The sequence below is a fragment of the Anolis carolinensis genome, chromosome 2, assembly GCF_035594765.1.
Source record: "Anolis carolinensis isolate JA03-04 chromosome 2, rAnoCar3.1.pri, whole genome shotgun sequence".
In the NCBI taxonomy this organism is placed as follows: domain Eukaryota; kingdom Metazoa; phylum Chordata; class Lepidosauria; order Squamata; family Dactyloidae; genus Anolis; species Anolis carolinensis.
The window spans coordinates 54,268,137-54,287,158 of NC_085842.1; the positions used below are offsets into that span (position 1 = coordinate 54,268,137).

The 19,022-nt window shown below is 40.4% G+C and overlaps 1 protein-coding gene across 11 annotated transcripts in view; it reads left to right on the forward strand.

The window, feature by feature from the left end:
• The window catches only part of itpr1 (inositol 1,4,5-trisphosphate receptor type 1), a 288,950-nt gene that overhangs the window by 208,040 nt on the left and 61,888 nt on the right, over positions 1–19,022 (forward strand). For all 11 annotated transcript variants that reach the window (XM_062969741.1, XM_062969735.1, XM_062969734.1 and 8 more), the window contains one exon: positions 1,906–2,096. In XM_062969741.1, coding sequence (XP_062825811.1) covers positions 1,906–2,096 — 191 coding nt within the window. The remainder of the gene's footprint in view (positions 1–1,905; positions 2,097–19,022) is intronic.

The window sequence follows — 19,022 nt, forward strand, 5'->3', positions numbered from 1 at the left end:
TACTAGCCCATGAGTCCTTTTCAGATTTTAGTAGCTCTATCCCTTGCTGTTTTGGAGTCAGGGGCGGTTCACCCACCAAGCAAACTAGGCATTTGCCTGTGACGCCATTTTGTTGGGGATGCCATTTTGTTGGGGGCGCCCCTTCCCTGGTCTGCAAAGCGCCAAACGCTTTCCTTCTCGGCAGGAAGGCGTTCCTCGGCACTCTGCAGAGCAGAGAAGCGATGCCCATTTCTCTGGTCTGCAAACCACCAAGAAATGCCTTCTTGCTGAGAAGGAAGCCATTTCTCGGAGCTTTGCAGACCAGAGAAGTGGACACTGCTTCTCTGGTCTGCAAACCACCGAGAAACGCCTTCCTGCCGAGAAGGAAGCCGTTTCTCGGAGCTTTGCAGACCAGAGAAGGGGCGCCCCTTCTTTGGTCTGCAAACCGCCAAGAAACACATTCTTTCTCGTTTCTCAACACTTTGCAGACCCCTCTCCTCCCTGCTTCTCAGCCCCCCTCCCCCCGGTTGGGGGGGGGCGCCAAAATTCTGATTGCTTACTCTCAAAAAATACCTAAGAACGGCTCTGTTTGGAGTCTTTGAAATACTTGATATAAGGACCAGAGGTGTTGGACTGCATCAAAAGGAGTATAGTGTCTAGATTGAGATGGTGCCTTTGTAGTCTGCTTTGGTGAGACTTCACCTGGAATACTGTGTCCGATTCTGGGCACCACAGTTCAAAAGAGATATTGTCAAGCAGGAAGATGTCCAGAGAAGGGCGACTAAAATGATCAAAGGTTTTGAGACCATACCCTATGAGGAGCATCTTAAAGAACTGGGTATGTTTAGCCTGCAGAAGAGACGGTTGAGAGGAGACATGATAGCCATGTATAAATATGTGAATGGGTGTCATAAGGAAGAGGGCACTAGGACAAGGAACAAAGGGTTCAAATTCCAGGAAAGCAGATTCCGCCTGAACATTAGGAAGAACTTCTTGACCGTACGAGCTGTTCAGCAGTGGAATTCTCTGCCTCAGAGTGTGATGGAAGCTCCTTCCCTGGAAACCTCCTTGAAAACTTTTAAACAGAGGCTCAGTTGCCATCTGTCAGGGATACTTTGATTTTCCTGCATGGCAGGGGGTTGGACTAGATGGCCGATGTGGTCTCTTCCAATTCTATTATTCTATGATTCTATGTGTCAAGCTTTTATATGCAGGCAGAAGACCCAATGTTATTATCCTATCACTTCTTATTAAAAGGATAGAGTAGAAGATGCCAGGAAAGTCCTCTCCCTTGAATCTCAAATAGCCATGGCATAGCCAGAATAGAATAGCCTGGGCCAGATGACCAAGTAATCTGACCCTGATAGAAAGACAGTTTTTATATGTAGGACAAAGTAGATGTATTCAAAGTATGCTTATATTTTATTTATGTTGCTCTGAGGATCCTTCAGGACTGAAAGGCAGAATAGAAATTACAATTATTAGCCTGTCATTTGTTTTATAACAGTTCTACCAGCTTTCTGTAGAATACTTGCTTAGAAAGGCTTTGGGGTCCTTCTAAACCCCCTTTTTACAGTGTTAATTCAGTTGTAGTTAATTTTTAAAACATTGAAATACAGATAAATTGTGTGTGCACACACATGCACTGTTTCAGTGTATTGTCGCCACTTAATTATATTTTTATTGACAAGTTGTTTTTTAAAATTGTTACATTTTTTGCTTGTGAAGTTAGCTGCCTGGGTCTCTTTGAAGAACAATTGGTTTAAACAAATAAATTTTAACTAATGACAACACAAGCTTGTTGAGTCATGCAGAGCAGACCATATAGTTGGTACTTGAATAGGTCATAAAATGGTGAATGAATGGGAATGTGTTCCCAAGGAGCAGGAGAAGTTTTCTGACTCTTTGACGTAACCTTTTTTGTAGGAGGTGGGTCTGGTTCCAGCTCAGCAAACCGTGGTGAAATGAGTTTGGCAGAAGTCCAGTGTCATCTGGATAAGGAAGGAGCATCCAATCTGGTGATTGATCTCATCATGAATGCTACCAGTGACAGAGTTTTTCACGAAAGCATCCTTTTGGCTATTGCTCTTCTGGAAGGTGGCAATACTATTATACAGGTATGGAAATTATTATTGCCCTTCTGTTTATGAGTTTGTGGATTCCATCCTTCCCAAAGCACTCACAACAGATTAAAATATTTTTGCTGCTTTCAAGTGGAGAATATTATTTACTTTTAAAGCAGCAATATCAAACATAAAGTTATCTAGGAGGAGTCTGGTAAGGCTGTCAGTGAAGCTGAGGAAATAAGCATGGCAGATGAAGATTAAACTTACATGCAATTTGCTACTGGATTATCAAATAGTTTTCTCAGTTACAGTAGAGTCTCACTTATCCAACATAAACGGGCCGGCAGAACGTTGGATAAGCAAATATGTTGGATAATAAGGAGAGATTAAGAATAAACCTAGTAAACATCAAAATGGGTTATGATTTTACAAATGAAGACCAAAACATCATGTTATACAACAAATTTGACAGAAAAAGTAGTTCATTACACATTAATGCTATGTAGTAATTACTGTATTTACGAATTTAGCACCAAAATATCACAATGCGTTGAAAACATTGACTACAAAAATGTGTTGGATAATCCAGAACATTGGATAAGTGAGTGTTGGATAAGTGATACTCTACTGTAGATGTCTCATTCAAGACTGGAGAATTCTGTGAAAGCAGAGCTGCAGGGCTAGTGTTAATTCTTTAAAGATTAAAGCAATCATATGTATTTAAACAAAATTATCTGAGTAAACGGCTTTTTAAATGAAAAATGTATAGGAAAAGTAAAAAGATTGCTGGACTTGAGCTGTTATTTTCATATGAAATGCGAACTGAATTGGACGTATTTTAAGTTATCTGTCAGGCATGGAGCTATGGATTCATTCAAGTTGTAAATAGAATCTTCAATTCAGTTTGTACCTATTGTGAAACCAGGATTATTTTAGTTCCTCTGTTGCAATGTTTTGAGACACTTGCGATTAATAATATAATATAATATCTGTGTAATTAATTAAATATCTTCAGACTGCAGATTGTTCCATCTTCTTGACTTTTGCTTTGGTTTAAACTTTAGAAAGTGATTATAGACCATTGGAAGCACGAAAACATTTGGAGTTAATCTCCCTCTCTTTTGTCTTTTTGGATTGTTGGGGATTATTTTAGAATTTATTGGTTGAGAAGCAAGTGTCTTCTCAACTCTTTTCTTACTTGTTGAAAAACAGTGTCCTGAATAAAATATCCTAGTGATCCACCCAATATACTTTTAGATAGATCTTGTAATTCAGTGTTTGTTTGGTTTTTTGATGGAATTCCTATAATCTACCTGTAATACTTTTATGTGAGTACTTTAAGGATGATAAAACCTCTATTCCAGTTTGATCATCCTTATATAGAAACATCCAGTGTTAAGGCACCATTGAATTTATGTAATGCCATCCATGAACACATTGCTTCACTGAGTAATATTGATAAGTCCCACCACATGCTTTACAAACTGCAAGTGGACATAGAATTGCAACAAAGGAAAGGGGGTATTAGGTTAGCATTTGCATCTTGTGGGGGGGGGGGATAGTATGAATAGGAGGGATAATTCTGAGTGGAGAAATAACTTGAAAATTAAGATTGAAATAGAATATTCTGCTACTTCACTGCTGCACTCCTGAGTCTTTTATTCAACCTGAAACTTCCTTTCTCCTTTATGTAATAAAAAGTTCTGAAAATTGTACAGAACATGTTGTTACAGCCACATTTAGCAGCACTGGAAGACTTTATACTTGAGAACATGAGGTCAATGATGCATTAGCTCACTTTAAAAAAAGAATGTTATAGAGTCTTCTGTTTGGATACTCTTCAGTCAATATTGTAGAAGTTGTTACTGACAGTGCTCAGGTTGTGAACAAGAGTTGAATTTATATGTAAGTCGGAACAGGTACATTTTAAAAATGTAATTCCATCCATTTTATTTAGTTTTGAATAGGATAGGGAAGGGTTAACACTTCTGTGGTGTTTATTTTGCTGTCTGTGCCCCTATTCAGAAGATTTCATCTCACTTTTTGTCCCTGCAATAAACAGAGTTTTAAAAATTGGCTTGTTGTGGTGATAAAGCTTCAGTTGAGGCAACATTTTCCCATGATAACTCTTTCAGGAGTGAATTTCCCTTCTGATGGGTAGATTTCTCTCACCTCTTGTTTCACCTCTGTTCTCATCTATGAGTAATTTGTTACTCGGATGTTTGTAACTCAGGGACTGACTCTGTGGCCAGTTTCCCCTTTCCACTCTGTGTCTTTTTACAACTTGTCCCTTCCTCTTTATTATTTATGTTTTCTTCCTTCCACCCTCACCCCTGTCTTTTAAAAGGGTTGACATATTAGTATGTTCATTGTAGGATGCATCTGTTGTTTCTATTTACAGTAAAGTCTCACTTATCCAACAGAAACGGGCCGGCAGAACGTTGGATAAGTGAATATGTTGGATACTAAGGGGAGATTAAGGAGAAGCCCATTAAACATCAAATTAGGTTATGATTTTACAAATTAAGCACCAAAACATCATGTTATACAACATATTTGACAGAAAAAGTAGTTCAATAGGCAGTAATGCTACGTAGTAATTACAGTATTTACGAATTTAGCACCAAAATATCACAATATATTGAAAACATTGACTACAAAAATGCGTTGGATAATCCAGAACGTTGGATAAGCGAATGTTGGATAAGTAAGATTCTACTGTACTTGGAATTTATTTGGATTTTATGAAATGTTTTTGATTCTTTTAATATTAATGAAAATTGCAAAAATACATTCAAATTAAAAATAGATGTGTAGTATTTCTTGTTTATTCTCCTTAGGGTTTCAAAGTTTTCACATTTGTGAAATTTAATGAGTCAGCTGCCTAGTATGATCTGCTCTGCATGAAAATTTTCATCAGATGATTTAATTTTGAATCATCTCTAGAACTGTTTTCAAAATTTGTTTAAGACTTCGGGCAAACCTACATTGTAAAATTAATGCAAGTTGACACCACTTTCACTGCCATAGCTCAATGCTATGGAACCATGAAAGCTGTAGTTTAGCTGTAGTTGGAGAAGGTCTTTAGCCTTCTTTGTCAAGGGTGCCTCATCATTTCAATGTATGTAGTAGGGAAGAGTGAAAAAATTGTAAAAGTCGTTAATCGTAATAAAATAGTTACCCGAAATAGATCCGAACGAGATTCCGAGGTGGTTTGGCGCTTTGGAATTAACCTTCCAGTTTGAAGCGTTGGTGCGATGCCTCCAAATACCTTCGGATAACCTTTGGATATATGGGAAAGTGTTTTAATTCAACCAACCTTTGCTATTCTGGAGGGAAATCCCCCTTCCTGTTTTGGAGTGGTTGCTTTCTATGGGGCTCTTAAACCAACTTCAGAAGTGGAGGGAGCCTGGATCTTCGTCTTCCTGCGCTTAAACTGGGGCTATCCCAGATTATCTGGCAGTTTGGACTCAAAATCCAGTTCAAAGCAGATATTCTGGGATCAGATGCTGGCATATAACAGCAGTGTGGAAGGGGACTCAGACGAATCTACACTGCTCTAATTCCCAGGATCTGATCCCACATTATTTTCTTATCTCAGATTATCTGGCAGTGTGGACTCATATATTCCAGTTCAGAACAGATATTCTGGGATCAGATGCTGGCATATAACAGCAGTGTGGAAGAGGACTCAGGAAAATCTACACTGCCCTAATTCCCAGGATCTGATCCCAGATTATCTGATTTAAACTGGATTATATTAGTCCCCATTGCCATATAATCTGCGATAAGAAGAAAAATGATTGATCTGGACCAAGCTTGGCACACAGACCCAATATGGCCAGCTGTGAATCCTAGGGGAGTTATGGGAGGGTTGACTCAAGACTTTTGGGAATTGTACTTCACCCACATCCTTAATACATTTTATCATGGGAGCATTCATAAAAAACAAAAGACTGAGGTTTTAAGCCTCATAGGAAGAAACAGTGGCCCCTTTTTGGGACAGCATGGTGTAGTGTAGTGGTTTGAGAGTTGGACTATGATTGTAGCTTCATTCCCCACTCAGCCATGGAAACCCACTGGGTGATCTTGGGCAAGTCACACACTCTCAGCCCCAGAAAACCCAATGAAACAGTTTCAAACCAGGAACAGATTTCCTTATTCAGAGGCTGATGGCCATCTGTCAGGAGTGATTTGTTGGTGTACTATGATTTCTGTTCCTGGGTGATAAATGTCATCTCCTAATTGGTTCTGTCATAGAAACATGGCAAAATTTTATTACACTGCCAAAACTTTGTCTTTGCGCAAGGGACATGGTGCTGTGAAAGCACATTATAGTTTCCTGGGACACTGTCCACCAATTTAACAAAGTTTCAGCCACAAAAACAAAGTTTCTGAAGTAGAACAGTGACTTTCAAAGTAAAAACAACCCAATGAAACAGGAAATAACACTTTCAAACCAGGAACAGATTTTTGTTATTATTAAAAAATGTTTTTTTATACAAACTTTGAAAATTCATCAAAAATCGGAGGATAAGTCAAACGTTCTTAGATTTTGTGAGCTAACAGTGGTTTTTGTGTTCTACACTGTAGCAAATTTCATTAGGATAGCACAAAAATGGGGGAGAGAGAGGCCCCTCAATTTTCCCCATTGACGATAATGTTTTCCTTTATGTGCATGCGCCATTAATGAAGTACATACAACGTTTTGGAAGTTTTGGAAAGTTTTGAATTTTTTTGCTTCAAAATTCAGAAATGACTTTAGAAACGAAGCGCCACCACCCCCTACTTTTGAAGCGAGTATTGAACCATTTTTTTCATGGATTGCACATGCCTAGTATGTAGCAGCATCAGTATCCTACAAAGTTACCTATACTTGCTATACTTATTTGAAGATAAATACAATGCTGAAGAATTCAAAATTATGTTCAAAATGTTTAATGTTGGTCTCATCAGTGAGATGCATTGCAGTATCTTACTGTTCTTGACCACTAGATCAATGGTTCTCAACCCGTGGGTCCCCAGATGTTTTGGCCTACAACTCCCAGAAATCCCAGCCAGTTTACCAGCTGTTGGGATTTCTGGGAGTTGAAGGCCAAAACATCTGGGGACCCACAGGTTGAGAACCACTGCACTAGATGGTTATCAGTAAATAAGCATATAGAAAAGATGGTATGCATGCAACTTAGGGCCCATGTACTTCTATTTTATCTGTGAAGTCTATATGCTATTTATTTAGACTTTTCAGATGGTCCCTAGCAAGATAGAAGTCCTTGACAAGCAGACACAGGGAGGCTATTCAAAACAAGGTCATGCTACTCCCCCCCCCCCCTTTTCTTACTTTTTTTTGTAAGCACAGGAATCAACAAAGATGTTATATAACTTCTATTTATATCCTACTTGCTCGCTAGCTGCAGGCATACAAGAGAAAACTGGGGAGGAAATTTAATGAGCTCTCAAGGCTTGCTCACCTTCCTAAGCTGGTAGAGACAGCTTGCGGTTTTCTGTTGGCTTTTTTGTTAAGTGCGTCACCAAGTGAAGCTGGTGGCTGGTGGGCGGTGTGGGTAGACGGGCTGACTTGTTGCTATGGTTTTTGATAATTCCCCATTCTCTTTCTCACTCTCCAAAAAATATTTTGGTAGGTTCCTCACTTCCAGGAGCGTGTAAAACATCCTTGTTTCTCACACCTACACACAACTCTCTTATGCAGGAAGGAAGTAGGATGTGTGCTGTGTCCTATATTGATGGTGTTGTGTGGTTTCCAAACTTGATGGTTTTGTGTAGCTATATGTTTTTTGTGCAGCTGTGTTAAAATATATGAAGAAAATGATTAAAAAAATTAAAAGGTATATTTGAATTGTAGCCTCATCACTCCCACATAGCCAGAAAAACCATCTGTTTATTGTCCAAAATGCTTAATCCCGTGGCAGATGGATGACTGATGATACTACCTGAAATTTGTGCACATTTGTTGTCCAGACATCCCAAGATGCTCTTGTTCTTTCCTTTCCCTTTTCTCTAATACGATTGGCTGTCTGCTTAAATTGGAGACAATCAGGACTTTGGATGTAGTGATTGAAGAAATCCATCTAATGAAAGCCCTTCTCAGGAATTAGATGCCGCAGATGTCACATCAGACCTCCCTTTATTGCTTGCTGAGGAAGGCAACTAGTATCTCTAGTTTATCCTGTAGTCATTCTGTCCCTTGGTAAGAGTCTTCTTAATCAGGCTTCTTGGTGAAATGCCATGCATCCAGTTCTGAGGATTGGCCTTTTGGGCAGCATCAGTAATATACAACTAATGTGAGCGTTAGAATTATATTAGGACAAGCGCTTCTATCTACGTGATATCCCCATGGCTCTTTCTAGTTATCTTAAAGCCAGATTTGAAGTTTTTGTTAACCTTTACAGACACAAAGCAGAGATTTCATAATGAGCTTCCTTTAGACTGAGAAAGATACTTTTGTGTCTAACACTTGGAACAAGTTGAAGAGCAGTGGAAAGTCCCAAAATTAGGATGCATATTTTTTTCATTCTTTTTTTATTAAGTTTTGAGTGATTTAATGACATACAAAATGTAAAAAAGAAAACTAGAAATAATCAAGTACACATAATACAGGTATGCCATTCCTCCAAACAAGTACATTGCCATATTCTGTTGTATGTACCACTTCCCCATAATAGATTATAATACAGAAATATGTATGTCTTGACTTCTATAATATATTCATCCTCTAGTTCTATTGCATACTTGTTATATTTACCTCTATCTGCCTTCCCCTTATTCCCCTCACCCAGTGCCTACCCTTCACCCCAGACCAGCCGATTACAATTCTTATTTCCAAAATTCCATTGTTTCTATTACAGGTTTGTTCCCCTTACCTTCTAAATATACGTATTCTATAAATTTTCCCCATATCTTCCCAAAATCATCCTTTTTCAATAACCCTCTTTTAATCTTGATATTACATGTCAATTTATCATTTATTGCAATATCCCAGATCTCCCTATACCATTCTTCCAATTGGTACTCCCCCCCCTTCTTTCCATTTTTTGGCTATTAACAACCTTGCAGCTGTTACCAGATTGGCAATTAATTCATGTAGCTCTTTTGATATTTCATTATTATCGATAAATGACAACAGTGCTACTTCAGACGTTCCTGTTATTTCTGTTTTGGTGATTCTTCTTATTTTTTGAAATACATTTTCCCAAAAATTTTGAACATATTTACAAGACCACCACATGTGTATTATATTCCAGTTTCTTGGCAGCCCCTCCAGCACTGCTTAGAATATTTCGTATTAATTTTATTTAGTCTAATTGGTGTGAGGTACCATCTCCACACCACTTTGTCATAATTCTCTTTTATTCTTATAGACACGTTTTTTAATATTCGCATATTCCACATGCCTTTCCAATTTTGAGGGTGTATTTCCTTATTACAATCTAACTCTCACATTTCTTTAAGATGATCCTGATCCTGTACTTCTTCCAACAACAATTTATAAATATCGCCTGTTATACCTTTTGTTCTTTCTTTCTCTTCCTTGCACCCCCTTTGACTAATCATCTTTTCAAATATTTTAAGTTCCCTATCTCCCTTATATATGTACTTTATTTCCCTTGACCATCTTAGCAATTAAAGAACTTTATACCACCTATTACTTCCTCCTGATAATTGATCCATTATCTCCCCAGTATTTTTCATCTTTGATACCCAATCTTTTAATTTCATTATTCCTTTTTCTTTAAATTCGCTTTCTAACTCCTTTTTGAGATTTATAGGGAATCTTTTTGTAATTAACACTGGAGTTAATGGGGAGATCGGTGGTATTAATTTTTCCTCATACTTAGTCCAAATTTCTAATATATATTTTAAAAAGGGGTTCTCTATTTTGTTATACTATTTTTTCTCCAAATTTCTGGTTCTCCCTATGAAGAAAATATATTCTAGTTTCATATGTATGTCTTCACTCTCTTCTTCTAACCATTCTAAATCCTTTTGACCTACAATCCCTTCAATAATATACCTTAATTGGTTTGCTATATAGTATAATTTTAAGTTTGATAGTCCCAGGCCTCCTTTCTTTTGTATTTTATACCATTTTTCTTTATTTATTCTAGCTCTTTTATTCCCGTTACAGAAGTTGTTTATCATATTCTGCCAAGTTGTAATTTCTCCTTCTAAGATTTTAATAGGTAGCATCCTAAACAAAAAGTTAATTTTGGGTAGTATTTTCATTTTTATTAATGCTATTCTACCGAACCATGACAATTTGAGTTTGGCAAATTTAGCTAGTGTATCCTTAACATTTTTCCTTAAACTAATTACATTATCTCCCTCTAGATTGCCAATTTCCTTAGATATATTGATTCCTAAATATTTTATTGACTTCTTTATTTTTATTCTAAACAATCCATCTTCTCTTAATCTCTCTTCCTCTTCTTTAGTATAATTAAATAATAACATTTCAGATTTATTCCAATTAACTTGAAGGCCTGTAATTTCCCCAAATTCTGTTAAGTGTGTCTCTATTCTTTTTAATTGTTATATCGGATTTTGAAAGGTTAGTAGTGTGTCATCTGCAAATAAACATATCTTATATCTCCCCCCCCTCCCTATCCCTTTTATATTAATATACTCTCGTATCATATTTGCCAACATTTCTATGACTATTGCAGATAGGGTAGGATGCATCTTAAGAATCAAATAGTTTCAGGACAATAGAGTACAGAAGTATACAGCCATCCTTCCATTTCCAAGGGAAAAGGGGAATAACTCATAGGAAAAGGGTTTATATATAAATCCATAGTATCTCGATCATGCTAAACATGTTCCATTTTCGGGGCAGACACACTTTACCAGTCATATTGCCAACCATTCAGACTTTTATACACACACACACACACACACACACACACATACAGTAGAGTCTCACTTATCCAACACTCGCTTATCCAACGTTCTGGATTATCCAACACATTTTTGTAGTCAATGTTTTCAATATATCGTGATATTTTGGTGCTAAATTCGTAAATACAGTAATTACAACATAACATTACTGCATATTGAACTACTTTTTCTGTCAAATTTGTTGTTAAACATGATGTTTTGATGCTTAATTTGTAAAATCATAACCTAATTTGATGTTTAATAGGCTTTTCCTTAATCCCTTCTTATTATCCAACATATTCGCTTATGAAACATTCTGCTGGCCCGCTTATGTTGGATACGTGAGACTCTACTGTATATATAAATTCTGATGAAATTTTCACACCAAAGCATGTGGAAGACAGTTACGATCACATATATACATTCCCCCCTCTCTCTGTCTCTCTCTCTCTGTCTCTCTGTCTCTCTCTCTCTCTCCTGTCTCTCTCTCTATATATAAAGGGTAATGGAATCGTGGCCTAGGACTAAACAACAAAACTACAACTCCCAGAACCACCAAACCTGGCAGCACAATCCAACGACCTTGCCCCTAGATTCCTACAACAAAACCCAACAGCAGGAACCTAATTGGGGCCTAAAAAACCCAAAAAAGGGGAACAAACCATCTGCGCTTGCGCCAAAAGCGATCCCGCACGCGGACAGAACAACCCCCTCCCCTCAACACGTGCTCCCACGTGCTCCCCTTTTCCCGCTGTTGATGCCGCCGCCATCTTGCCGACCATCCCTGAGGCACCGCGCGCCATGAAAATCTTGCCCAGTGGCTCTCACCGTTTGTCCCCAACTTCCTTACCTCCATCCAGAAAAGCTGCTTGAGGCTCCTCTTGAGGGCCTGGAGGAAGGTGTGGGCCTTGGACCTCTCCATGGTGATGATCCGGTGCCGGTGGAGGAGGTGGAGCGGGATTGGGGATGGCACCAGGGAGGAGGGAGCAGCGAGGCCTCCACGGAGCTCCCCGCCCCCGCCCTCCAGCAAGGCCTGGCCGGGAGCGGGGCCAGGGGAGGTGGCGAGGAGAGGGCCCGGCGGGCAGGCCTCCTCCCTGGCCACCCTCCTTCGGGGCCTCCTCCGCCTCCTCTGTTCTTAAGTAGAGTTTTTGAAAAATAAGTACATTTGAAACTTGATTGAATTTACTTCTAACTCTTGACTAAATACGGTTTATATGATAATAAGAAAGCCCCATGGTTACTGATAAAGTGAATGTACATATATGATTGTGGCTGTTTTCCACAATCAGAATTTGTGTAACACATCAAAATTTGTGTTGCATACAAATCATTGTTTATTTAACGTATTCTGTTATTTAGCCATCAAATGTACTCAAACTAGCTGTCAAGGATAAAAATCAAGCAAAAATAAACTGAAATAGAAAAATACCCAGATTTACATGAAGTTAACATGTGTCTGTAAAAAAAATCTGATAACAGTGAACTATTCAAGGCTCTCCTCAGCAACACCCCAGCTAAAACTCCCAAAGACCTGCCTGAATAAAATAGCCTTTGCCTCAGTGGACATATAGGGAGGAAGTCAGTCTAGCCTGGGAATATTGGAAAATAAATCCTGAATTTATTTTGTGCTTTGGAGGATCTTCTTCTTAGTTACCTGTCTCTCCTTAAGGCTTGAGGTGGGGCATAGCACAGTTAAAATACATCATCATAATAAAATAGATTCAAATATACATATTAAAATACATGGAACAAAGATTACAATACACAGGCCTGCCAGAAGAGATAAGCCTCAGTTGTATCTTAAATTCTGACAGCTGGTTTAGCTGTTGAATCTCTTCCAGCAGGTCATTCCAGTCAGGGCCGGCCCCACTCATGCGGCAGCTGACGCCGCCGCCTCGGGCGCAGGCCCGGGGGGGCGCCGTCAGGCTGGGCGGGAGGCGGGGCACCGCCCTGACGGTGCCCCGCCTCCCGCCCAGTGCGCCCTGGCCCGTCTGGCCTGCTAGAAAAGGCCAGACGGGCGAGCGGGAGTAGCGTGGGAGGCGGGGCCAGCTCTGACGCCGCTCCCCCCCCCCCCGCCCAGCGTGCCTTGGCCCTGCCTCCCACGCAGCGTGGGAGGCGGGGCCAAGGCACGCTGGGCGGGGGGGGGGGGAGCGGCGTCAGAGCTGGCCCCGCCTCCCACGCTACTCCCGCTCGCCCGTCTGGCCTTTTGTAGCAGGCCAGACTCAGCGGAGGTTTCTCCAGGCCGCGATTGCGGCCTGGAGGAACCTCCGCTGAGTCTGGCCTGCTACACAAGGCCAGACGGGCGAGCGGGGGTAACGTGGGAGGCGGGGCCAGCTCTGACGCCGCCCCCCCCGCCCAGCGTGCCCTGGCCCCGCCTCCCACGTTGCGTGGGAGGCAGGGCCAAGGCACGCTGGGCGGGGGGGGGGGGAGCGGCGTCAGAGCTGGCCCCGCCTCCCACGTTACCCCCGCTCGCCCGTCTGGCCTTTTGTAGCAGGCCAGACTCAGCGGAGGTTCCTCCAGGCCGCAATCGCGGCCTGGAGAAACCTCCGCTGAGTCTGGCCTGCTACAAAAGGCCAGACGGGCGAGCGGGGGTAGCGTGGGAGGCGGGGCCAACTCTGGCCCCGCCCCCCCGCCCAGCGTGCCCTGGCCCCGCCTCCCACGCTGCGTGGGAGGCGGGGCCAGGGCACGGGGGCGGGGCCAACTCTGGCCCCGCCCCCTCACTATTCGCCAGGGGCCAGGGCGAATAGTGAGGGGGCGGGGCCAGAGTTGGCCCCGCCCCCCGTGCCCTGGCCCCGCCTCCCACGCAGCGTGGGAGGCGGGGCCAGAGCACGCTGGGCGGGGCCAGGGCGCCGGTGGCGGGGGCGCTTTTCAGCACCCCCGCTTTACATAAAAAAATATCTCCGGCCGGCCCTGATTCCAGTCTTGGGGCAGCCAGTGAAAGGGTTCTCTGGGTTGCAGTTGCTAGTCAGGCTCTGGCTGGATGGAATAAGCGTCCCCCAGAGGATCTAAATATTTGGGGCGGATTGTACAGGAGAAGGCGATCCTGGATCCAAACCATGTAAAGCTTTAAAGGTCAAAACTCACACTTTGTACTTTGCTTGGAAACTAATTGGCAACCTGTGGAGTGACTTTAATATGGGTTTGATATACTTATTCCTAGATGTTCCTGTAATTAATCTGGCTGCTATGCTTTGAACTACTTGGATCCAGATCAACCTGACCATATGTCATTACCTGGAATTTGGAAAATATATGTAGAAAAACAACATAAACTTATACAAAATGATACGCTTTTAGGTAGCAGAAAAAAACTGGGTAGAAGCATTCGCAGACTGTGCTAACATAATGTAATAGTTTCACAGAGTTCAATTTTTAGTCTGTGGGACAAAGACCAAAATGTACTGTCTGTGCCACTGGACAGAATCTAGAAACCCTATGCTTAAAAAGTGCTGACGAGAGCTTTCTCTAATCAGAGTGCTCTTCCTTTGATCAAGGCATGGAAATGAACTTTGCTCTACCCTGCTTAGAATTTTGGCTGTGTTTTTGCAACATGAGCTTGCAACAAGCCAAGCTTGTGTGGTGGGAAGCATGTCATTATGAAGTCTGTGTAAAAGCCAAACCACTTGATGCAAATATTCATGTTTCCTGTTTTCTTGGTTAGCAGTATAAATAAATAGATGTGACTGCAAGGCAGGCCTAGTTAGCAGCTGACGCGAATAAATACGTTTCCAATATGTATGACAGATGTACTCATCCAAAGATCTGAGAATAACCTGATAAACCAACCACAAACCAAACCCGATACACCATCCTCAAGCCAAATTTAATTAATTAGTCCATTGCATCTGAAGCATTTCCCCCTTTTTGGTTTGATACTTCAAACAGTTCAATGTGTGTTATCAATTAAACAAACTTCATGGCAGAACTTTCCAAACATTTCACGTCGGTGACACACTTTTAGACATGCATCATTTCATATCACAGCAATTCAGTTTTACTAGCAAACCCGAGGTTAAACCCACTCCTTATAGGTTGTTGTGCATTTTCCGGGCTGTATGGCCATGTTCCAGAAGCATTCTTTCCTGACGTTTCGCCCATATCTATGGCAGGCATCCTCAGAGGTTGTAAGGTATATTGGAAAACTAAGCAAGGGAGGTTTGTATATCTGTGGAAGGTCCAGGGTGGGTGAAAGAACTCTTATCTGTTGGAGATCAGTGTGAATGTTGTAATTAATCACATTGATTAGCATTAATGGCCTTATAAGTTTCATTCCTTCCTCGGGGAATCCTTTGTTCGGAGGTGTTAGCTGCCTCTGATTGATTCATGTCTGTAATTCCTCTGTTTTCAGAGTGTTGTTCTTTATTTACTGTTCTGATTTTAGAGGTTTTTTAAATACCGATAAACAGATTTTGTTCATTTTTCACCGTTTCCTCCTTTCTGTTGAAATTGTTCACATATTTGTGGATTTCTAACACCTATCATAACAACTATCATGTCAGACTACACAGAGAAGCCATTGAAATCCACACAAGAACCCAGTGATTTCGGCCATGAAAGCCTTCAACAACTCTTTATACCTTCTTTTACATAAATTGTAATAACAAAATGTATGGGGACACAACATAACTCATGAAAACCTTTCATTTAATAATAGCATACACTTCCAAGATTTTGTCATTGCTCGTTACATTTGCGTGACACACTGTAACCGGCATGCTTATGTGTCGTGACACATCGTTTGGAAAGCACTACTTCATGAAGTCACCATAAGTTGACAGGCAACCTGAAGGCAACATGTTCACTCACACACTTGCTATGTCAGTCTTTAATGCTGTGAAGATCCACTGTTTGAGATGCACTTCTTCAAGATGCTCTGGAATAGAGACAAAAATCAGCAATGCACACAGAAAGAGCATCAGAACTTGGAAAAAAATTTTTTAAGTCATTCATTTTGTAACTAGTGCTGTATTCATGTGCACACACAAACATACACACCTCTGTAGAACAGCCAAATTACAATTACCAGTTACATTTCTCATAAAACCTTGCATTTTTACAAGATTATGATCTTTAAGTCCAGTCTGGAACATATTGTGGGATCTCTAACTAGGAATGATCAGGTTGTGTCAAAATATCTCTGCAATGGTGAATGAATAAACAAGGGTTTATTCATTTCTCTTACCTCCTACATCTGTCCCAGTGGATTTTCTGAATTTTTAAAAGCAGATTGTGAAAGTTCATGTGAGGATCACACTTCCAATTCTGCTGAATCCTGGCCTAGATATACAACAAATTATGAAAGGCCCAGGTCAACAAGAAGGAATACTTGGTTAAAAAGGAGAGTCGAGGCTATAAAAAGCAATAACATCTGTGACTTTTCTGAAAGATGTGAATGTTTGAAATCTTTTCTGAAACCCTGTGGTGGATGCAGCAATTAACCACAATTGTTATCACTAGTTTTCAAATTTCATAAACAGCGCTCTACTTCAAAAATGTATAGGTTAGCAGAATATTGCCATTTAGGAATGCAAATATGCTTAGAGTCACAGAGGTTTTTCTTAGTGCAAAGTGTGAAATTTGAAGAAAGTGTAATGTGCTTTGAAAATTAGTAATGTGCATTTAAAAATATAGTTGGCAACATTGTCTGCAGGCAGATTTGCTGAAGATCACATTGGTACATGAGCTCCTGAATTGCCCTGTTAGCTATGCATAAGTAAGAGGCAAGATGTGCCGTGTTTCATTTTACTTCCCCCCACCGCCTCACTGTTGAGAATACGTATTATTGGGATATCACCTTGAAATAAAACACTTAGAGTGTTGTAGTTATTGATAAACCAATTTTTGTGAAATGTGCCTCTTGACCTCTGTGCAACATGTGATGTTTCTTGTTTCATAGCAAATGATTTGGATGTGAAACAAAATACCATCAGATTTATCAGAACTTCCTCCAAAAATATGAAGCACATCCAATGGGAATGGATTTTGCTGTATGTCTGGCATTAACTACAGAGTGTTGCCCCTTTCCCCATAGACATATGGATTGGTACAGTGTTCTTTCAAGCAAAGGAGCAAGGAGGAAGAAACCAAGGAGAGAGTTGTATAGAGAAAGAACTACAAAATGTAGAGAATATAAATGACCAGGGTGGAGGGAAAGGTTGAAATAGAAGGAAAGTTTTACTGGAGTTGAGTATGTAGTGTTGAGTCATGTCAGGACCTTGTTAATAAGGAAGAGGAAGGGGACATGGGAACAACGTGAGTCTAAGTGACTGTGGATGACATGGGGCAGCAGCTGGCCTGAATCAATGACCTCAGTAAAAAGTTCAGGAAGAATTTCAAGATGTTGGAATTGGAGAAGGGCAGTTGGATGAATCTGTGCTTGAGACACTTGGAAAGGCAGAAGGGGTTTCCCAGGTTTTTGCCTTTCTGACAAATATTTATAATCATAGGTGAGATACAACTAAATCAGAATTAAAAAAAAAACAAATAGCAATGCCTCTTGATTTGTGATTCGGTAAAGGAAAATGCTTTTACACACACACATATGTGCCTAGTTGTTTAAACAATTCTTCATAGAACTGTTAAATATATCTAAAGAATATCTTACAGAATTTCCTTGGTGGGAGAGGGAGTAAAATCTATAGAATATACAAAAATGGGAGGGGGAACGATACACTTGTCAAAGATATGTGAACTAAAAGTGTGGCTTTTATTAACCGATCAAAGACAATCTTCTTGATGTAAGTATTATTTTGACAGATAAATACTAGAATGAGTTTGTGATCATGCTGCATGTAAAAATGTAAAAGTATCACTTTCCTGAGCTGGTGTTTTGTGGTTCGAAATATTTATTCCATTATACCATTTAAAATAATGTCACTTAGTCATTCTGATGCACTTTTCAGAATGCATCTTCTAAATGCAGAAAAAAAAAGATTGCTACTGATAGAGAATCTCAGCAGGACTATTCTTTTAGACTGCATGAGGTGCAAATAATTTCCTTCTGCCTTAGGATGGTCTTGCCCGCCCCCAGCTATACTCTTCCATTCAGGTAGCTGTTCTTTTGTCATCAGGTGAGAACATTTCTATTCCAGCAAGAGAGGGGCTTTTATGATGTCATACTGCTTTTCTTCTTTGTTTTCCAGTAATATGTAAAATATCTTTAATATTTGTAGTTCAGTACCTTCTATATGTTGTTTATGGGAGCAATGTGGGCATGAGTAGAGTCATGTGTACTACTTTGGAGGAAGGAAGGGGCAAGAATATGGCAACCATAATAAAAAACTGCTTTCCTTATTAGTAGAGCTTCCTCACCCCCCCCCCCCCCCCGAGCCATGTATTCTACCACTTTTATGTAGAGCTGTGATTCCCACATTCTGGTCCTCCAGGTGCTTTGCTCTTCAGGTCCCAGAATCTCTGCCCATTGACCAAATTGGTTGAGGCTGCTGGGAGTTGAAGTCAAAAACACCTGGAGGACCGGTGTTCAGGAATCACTGATGTAGATAGAAGTAGCACATATTCTGCATACTATTATCTTCACAGTAATCTTATGGAGTAGGTAGGTGGGAGAGAATAACTAGCACCATTGGCTTAGATGGGAACATGAACTGAGATCTTGCCCACTATGCTTGACTAGACTCATATAGTATCTATCTGTGTCATCTTTCCTTGACTTGCTGCTCATCCCCAAAGTGAGGCAGAGTGGTGTTGCTATCTATCCATCATCCATCCACCACTTTTATTTATATCCTTCCTTTTTTCACATAGTAGGACTCAAAAGTGGCTTATAAAATTCAGACTATTACAATAATAACACATATATTTAAATACATACAAAAGTTGAGATTAAAACAATATTAAATGCTTTGTTCTGGAGAGTGATCAAAATCCAGACTAGTGTTGTCTACGTTTCAACAGATCTCCTTTCCTCTCTTCAGCTTCCTTTTTCAATAAATCATAGGAGAGGTTCTTGCAACATGAGCTACTGCAGAATGCTAGCTAACATCATAAAGCTCTGCATAAGGTGACCCACTTGCGAATTCCTCCTACAGTCATGCTTTAAGCTCAATTCCTGGTTTATATAAC